General features: G+C 39.4%; 1 protein-coding gene across 5 annotated transcripts in view; it reads left to right on the plus strand.

Annotated features, from left to right (window-relative positions):
- Window positions 1-1,904, plus strand: part of HERC4 (HECT and RLD domain containing E3 ubiquitin protein ligase 4) — a 44,528-nt gene extending 42,624 nt beyond the window's left edge. For all 5 annotated transcript variants that reach the window (XM_056351648.1, XM_056351647.1, XM_056351650.1 and 2 more), the window contains one exon: window positions 531-1,904. In XM_056351648.1, the coding sequence (XP_056207623.1) occupies window positions 531-739 (209 nt within the window). In that variant the 3' untranslated portion in view covers window positions 740-1,904. The remainder of the gene's footprint in view (window positions 1-530) is intronic.
- The last annotated feature ends 5,379 nt before the right edge of the window (window positions 1,905-7,283 follow it).

The raw sequence follows: 7,283 nt of genomic DNA on the forward strand, positions 1-7,283 counted from the left end.
TCTGCATATTTGCAAGATGCTTGCAAATGCTCAGTAAAGGTCTAGCCAATGGATTTTAAATAACGAATCCTGGTGTTATAGCTATATTTCTTATATATATAATATTATATGTTATTATTTTATATATTATATAAAAATATATAATAAATTTATATATATCCAAAAATATATTATATTTTACAATATAAAAAAGAATGTTTAATAACTGCTTATTCTCTCGGCCCCCCTTCCCTCCCTTCTTTTCAGGACTGTTTGGTTTCATATGCTAAAATGAAGTGTTTCCCTTTATGTATTACTTGTGTTACAGTCAAGAGTTTACTTACTTACACTTACATGTGTAAGCTTGTAAGCTGGAGATCAGGTTAAGTCTCATTATTCCCCGTTTCTCAAACTTTACCAGAACAACTTCAGTGTGAAAAGCTGACCATTGCTGGAATAATTAAAAAATGCAAATAGTGATTAGAACTGTGTATATGACACATACAGTATTAGTCTTTACTTTCAAGACTTTGTTTGTTTTTTCTTGGCAGTGTTTCTGACAGGCAGTGATCGTATTCCAATTCTTGGAATGAAGTGTCTTAAACTAGTCATCCAGCCGACAGGAGGCGGAGAAGGTTATCTTCCGGTAGCTCACACTTGCTTTAATCTTCTTGATCTTCCAAAATACACAGATAAAGAAACTCTGAAGTCTAAGTTGATCCAGGCTATAGATCACTACGAAGGTTTCAGTTTAGTATAACTTCAGAAATGAGAGTTCTGTGTAATGTGGGATCATTAAACTAACTTTTTGTGTCTTTCTTGTGGTGGTAAATTCAGTGGATTAAGTGATGGGTTGATAATATAACTGATAATTTGCAGAAATGTTCAGTGGTACGAATATTCATGGGAGCCAAAAAACATTTATAAAAATGAGGAACTGTCTTAATACATACCTTCTTGTACAGAACCATGTGGATTTTGCCATCTTACAATAAAAATGAGAGTATTGTGAATGGGAGTCAAGTTTCACTAACATGAATTAACATTTCACTTTATGCAAACAATTTGGCGTGTGAGTGCATGGGAGACTTGCTTAAGTTTTTCAGATCACTTAGTAAGAACATTTAACTTTTTCCCTGATAAATTCACTTGGTAACTTTTCATTTTGTAAATAATAAATTTTTGTGATAAATAATTATGTTCCGATAGCAGTATGGTTTCTATTGCTTGTAATTGAATATGAGCTTATTTTACGGCTTTTAACAAAAAAAGTGACTACTCTGATTTCTGAAGATATATATATTTTTCTGGTTTGTTTTAAGAACCTTAATAATGAAAGTGATTGTTTAAGAGACATTCATCTTCACAATGTACAATCCATGAAGCAGTCACTTAGTGCCGGTAAAAAACTGCATACAATGCATTTTTAATATGTGGATGGACAAGCTGACTTAATACACTGTTTTATTTTTAAGGACTGGTTCTGTAATTAAGTGGATGCAATTATAGAAGAGGTTAATTTATCCTTTGAAACCTCTGCAGCCATGTGTCAAGAATACAGCTTAAAAAAAAAAATGCACCAGACAATTATTGCTGTCAAGAGGTTATATGTTTATTTTTAAATGCTGAAAGCATAGTTTATGGTTTCTAATAGAATTTTCACCTTTTTTCCAGATAAATGCATTTGAAATTAACTCTTTAACACCCCCTCCCCTTTTCTTAAGATTTTATTTTTAGTATAATTGCCCTGAGACGACTGTGCTTAGCTGGATACTTTTGGATTTGACTTCCTTTCTCTGGTTAAATCCCAGATTTTGTGGTGTTAATGCATATGTGACTTGCAGCTGTGAAACAAATATTTATTTTTTTTAGATTTTTAAATGCAGTGAAAAAATTCAAGCTGTAATAAAAGACTTGAATGAAAACCTTTGTTGGTCAGTGTGTATGGATGCTTGCATCATGCATATTTCTTCAGTTAGAAGGTAACTTTTGCATGCATTAAATCAAAAGGACAGCCAGGATACCAAGACCTCACTTGAAGAGTGAGGAGATTAATTCATTGTAATAAACTGTATTACATGCAGTTTCTGTACTAGCAGTAGAGGGTGGATGTAATACAACACAGTACAGTTAAAATTATTCTTTGTTCTTAACACCGTGTTTCTACAGCTTTCTCACGCAGTTGTAACCTCTAGTAATTTCTTTATATGCAGCCCATTTCCTATCTTTCCCAACATTTGTTACCTGGCTGGGAAATTCTCCCTCCTGTGAAAAGCAAGAAATCAACAAATACTAAAGCAGCTTAATCCTACTATGCATGGAAGAAAGAAAAGGAGAAAAGAAGAAGAAAAAAAAATTAAAATATTATGCCTTCATTTTACCAGGTAATATTAAAACACTGTTTTTAAATTATGAGACACCAAGGTTGCAAAGGCAAATTTTCAAAAATTAGGAAGTGGCTAATGTAAAGCTGCCTTCCTTTCTCCCCTAGCTTATTATTACATGAGCCAGTGCTGTTTTCTTTTTTAGGGGACTTTTTCTTCATTCAGTGTACACAGCTGATGGTGTTCACTGAATAACAGGGTTATTTTTATGTTCAGTTGTGCAGGTCTAAGTTTGATCTATTGCATTATTCTAAACCTTGCACTATATATATATGTATTTAATTTCCCTATGGGGTTTTCTCTGATTTGTGCTGTATTGGGTTTTTCATTGATCTCTAATATGAAAGATGAGTAATAGCCTTATTCTGTAGATGAGGGGCTCTGAGACAGAATCCAAGCGATAGTTACTGAACGCTTGTCAATTTTTGGTGCCCAATTTAGGATTTGCCTAGAGAACTTGGATGCCCTTTGTCTTTGACATGCAGCTATTGTTGACTAAAACTGCTGTGGCAGTCGCTTCATATTGCTGCAAAAGTTTCTCCAGTGAAACAGGGCAAGATTTTAAAGGATTAGTTAGGATAGGTTTGGTACCATGCTCTGGGAGATGCTCTGTTTATGTTGAGCTGTAACAGAGGCAGCCTGTACTAAAGTAAGAGACCCGAGGAATGTACTCTGAGCAATCTAGCAGTCATAAATAAAGATCAGGTGGGCATTTGAAGGAGATAGGAAGGCCATGAGTCAGGAGGTTTTGTGTAAGCTCCAGAAACTAGGTCATTGAACAAAGAACGTTGAAAAGTTCAAGCGAAAAAGAAGATTGAGTGACCCCCAGAAGTGCGGCTGAAGAATGGAACGACCACCCAGAAGTCTCCCAAAGGAAGATTCTAGAAGAATCTGCCTCAAGCTCCGCCTAAACCCTGCCTATTATGAATATGATGATTAGGTATCAAAATTAAATGAAAATGTATGTAAAGATGTAACCTCTCATGAAAACTGTATAAATTACCTGACTTTTTCACTGAAAACTTTGGAGCTAGTTTGTCCAGTGCAAACCAGCTAGCTCCCCAGCGTTGCACAAAATAAATACCTTGGCTGCTTAAAGACAAAAATTAATCTCTGAGCAGTTACTCTCTGCTGTTTCGGTATCATTTTGGCAAGCCAGGCAGGAGAACTCTCCGCTGGTGCTGGAATCCAGGGGGCCTGGGGGCTCGCGACTGGATCTTGGGTCAGCGAGACTCCCCTACCCCTCGGTTTCTCACACAGGCGGACAAGGACTTCTGCTTAACATAAAAGGTATTTATATTTGTTCTTTGGTTTAAACTTGGTTGAATTTACCCCTTAAGATGAAGACGAGACGCCATCCTCGCAGGGTTATGAGAAGGGACGCTTTCTGAAAAGGGGTAGCAGCCCCTGTCTGGTATGTTATATTTGGCTGAATACTGTTCATTTTGTCTTAAGGTTTGGGAAGCTAAAACTTCTATGTTTCTTTTTGGTCGTTGTCTTGTTTGGAATTCCCGAAATGTAAACTGAAATAGCGCGCTGTGTTTTGGTTTATGTGCTGTCTTGTTTTATGTTCAAAATTAAGAGTTAAAGGTCTTTTATGGGAAGTAATTCTGGTAATTCTGTGCCATTTTGGTATCATCAGCCAAGACACATTTCTTACTCTCTTGGAGCATTAGTGGACATTAGTAAGCACTGAGAGGGTGAGGGTGGGGAGTCTTGAATTGTTGGTTGAATGTCATGTTAAAAAAACCCTGGCAGAGCAGGGCTGGGGTCACTTTCCTCATGACAGCATTTGCCCGAGATATCTTTCTGTAGTTTTGGCCTTGGTTTTATCCACCTCTGCCAGAAATGGAGTTGGGTCCTACAGAGCGTGATCGTACTTGCTAAATGCTCCTGATAGGCTTACAGGTGTGTGTTAGCTTATTCTGGGCAGTGAGACAGGTGCCCTATTGCAAAACTGACATTATCTAGCTAACAGGGTAAAAGACTTTTCTGTAGTACTAGAAGAATTACTAGCCATTTCATTACTTTACCAAGCAGGTCAATACTTTCTGGAACGCTTACATTGCCATTCGTTCTGTTCACAGCCGTAAAAGCCATGTGAAGGATCTCTGCAGAAGCTGCGCACAGTTAAGTGTTTCCTCTGGCTGGGAAAAGGTGGGCAGCAGGAACTGCTTTCTCTTTCTTGGACCCAGTATCATTTTGCGTATAATATTTGATGCTGTGCATTGTGTGAGAAAAGGAAAAAAGAAATCCCTTCCACTCTATGCTTAGCTAGAATAGCCATGGTGTTAATGAAGAAAGCCTCAGGCCTTCCTCGTCAAATTTCCAATGAATCAGGAAAGCTTGCATACCGCTTTTAAAAGAGTAATGCAAGGAGTTGAGGGATAGTAGTAGTTTGGGCTGCGATAGGAGCATTTCACGAATATAAAAAATCTTTAAAGAAAGTATTTTTATTTGATAATTACGTTAGCATTTTGATAAAGGTTAATAATTATCACTGGAGAATGCTAGTTGCTTGTCAAACTTAGATTCATCTCCATCACTGTTACTAAAGGAGAACTTGTCATTGTCATAGCAGTGCGGTTGTGTACTGGACTTCTTGCACATGTCACGTTAGTACAGGGCTGAAGAATGAACTTGCATGACAAAACTACACAGGCTGTTTCAGCTACACGTATAGCAGAAGTTTGTCCCTTGTGTTCCAGGGGAAAATTGAAGAACACTGTTGTGCTGCACCAACCAGGATAGAAGCAGTGAGCCCTGATAAGCATAATGACTTGTCTCCTTTGGCACTTTTTGGGAGTTACTACTAATAACCTTAGTAGATGTACAGCATCAAACTGTGGTATTACAAAGGATTTTAGTTTGTTGCACTACTCTCTGCTGCAATAAACTTGATTTATCAGGAATAGATAAAGTTTAATATAATCAGATAAACCACCAAAAAGAGAGCTCTTTGTTTAAAGGCACATGATGTTCTGCAGGTAGATAAATGCAGAATAAAAGCTTGCTTTTAAATACTGTGGTTTTCAGCATGACAGACTGGTATATAGCGAGCACCACACAAATGGCTGTGTTGACTTTCTCCATTGTGCAACCAGAACTATGTACTAGCGTGTACTGTGTACAGCTGTCTTAGTTGGGGGAGTGTGTGTTGGGGTGTGTGTGGGTGGAATGGGAAGAGGAAGAACAAAATATTTGTTTCTTCTGCTGACAATTCCTGTTGCTTACCAAATGGACATTTTTTGATTGGAAGGTCAGTGTGGGATTTGGGAAGTAATCATCAAGCTACTATTTTTGTCTTTGTGTGCTGTTCAGGTTTGTGTTGATCAAGTTTGGAGCAGTAACTTTAAAAACATCACCTTAGGCTTGGAGCATCCTCTATGACCTCCTATAGCCAGATTTAATAGTATACCTTAGAGCCCAAATAAATCCTCTTGACTGTTTTCCTGATACATGTGCACACTTAATCAATGAAATAACAAAGAGCCATTTCTATACACTTGAGTTCCCAGACCATTTGACTGAATCCTCAATTTTTTTTTCCCTTGAGAAGAGGAGCCTGTTCATGCCTATACACATTATTTAACTCTGTGCTGTGACACTTGACTTCCTTTCTGCAAGTGGAGTATGTTAAAACTTTTGAACTGCAAACTTTTGCCTGCCCGTTTCTGCACTGATGCAGGTTTGTGGAATGAGAAAGGTGTCTTTTATCTTTTGACCACAAAGACAACGGGGGGGAAGCAGCTAAACCCAACCGTGGCAATACCATAGGCATATTAGAACTGTTCAAAAGTGTCTGGAGGTTGTTACTACCAGTAGACCAAACATCGAGTTCCTGCATATCCCTTGCGTTTGGATATTACTGATCTTATATAAACCAAGAAAATATGTGTTGCTGATGCCAGGAGTGTTAAAGAACTTGGATGGGCTAGGGTAGCAGTCAGCATTTTTTTTTTTTCTGCAGCCAAAGGCATGTGCATCGATCTCAGATTATTAGAAAGGAAAATCAGGTTCATGAATCTTGTTTCACATGCGAACTACAGAGCTATTATGTTCAGCATAGTTAGTGTGTAGGGTGCTAGCTGGGATCTTTATCTCACCAAGGCTCGAGGCTGGTCTTAGGAACAGGTCATACCCAGCACATGTGAATCCTCCACTGTGCAGTGCCTGGAGGCCTGTGAATGTCTACAGGTAGTTGCTGCTTTCTCCCATGTGCCCGGTTTACATGGGGAATTTCAGTGAGGAAATGGATTAATGTTGGATGAAGACTTAAGTTTGAGCAAAGTGCAAAAAAGAAGTTCCATTTCCTTCGCTTTTTTGAGCAAATAGCCTAGCTTTCCATTAGAAGGAGCAGAGATGGCAGACTGTTGTTAAAAGTTAGCTTCCTATAGAAACTATAGAAAAAATTTAAACATGAAACTAATTAAATTATTTGTGGCTTAATTCCACACAGAAGGTATGCGGGTGCACCTGCCAGCAGCAGCGTTTGAGTACTGTGGGAGCTGCGTATAGCACCTCAACAAGCCTGAGGTGACCCGCTGGCAAGGTACGGACACCCCAATGCACTCTGAGGTGCCAAGATTAAATTGGCAATAAACAACGGGAGAGGTAAAAGAACCAAAACCCAAATCAAACCTGGGGAGATAAAGGAGATCAGTAGTACCTTGAACTGAGGGAGCAGCCGGAACGGGGCTGCAGCTCCGTAGCGGGCAGAGCCCAGTGCCCCGACGGGTACCGGGGGTTGCTGTGGGCTCCTCTCTGTCGGTGGCCAGTAGCCAAGGGCTGGAGAAGTTTTAAAGGCTGGGGTGAGGAGGTAGCGGTGCCCCCTGCCAGAGCCGAGGGCGCTGCTGCAGCGCACGGCGTTCCGGGGCCGGCGGCTGCGTGCAGCCCCGCGCGGGGACGGGCAGCCCCTTC

The sequence above is a fragment of the Falco biarmicus genome, chromosome 9 (assembly GCF_023638135.1).
Source record: "Falco biarmicus isolate bFalBia1 chromosome 9, bFalBia1.pri, whole genome shotgun sequence".
NCBI lineage: Eukaryota > Metazoa > Chordata > Aves > Falconiformes > Falconidae > Falco > Falco biarmicus.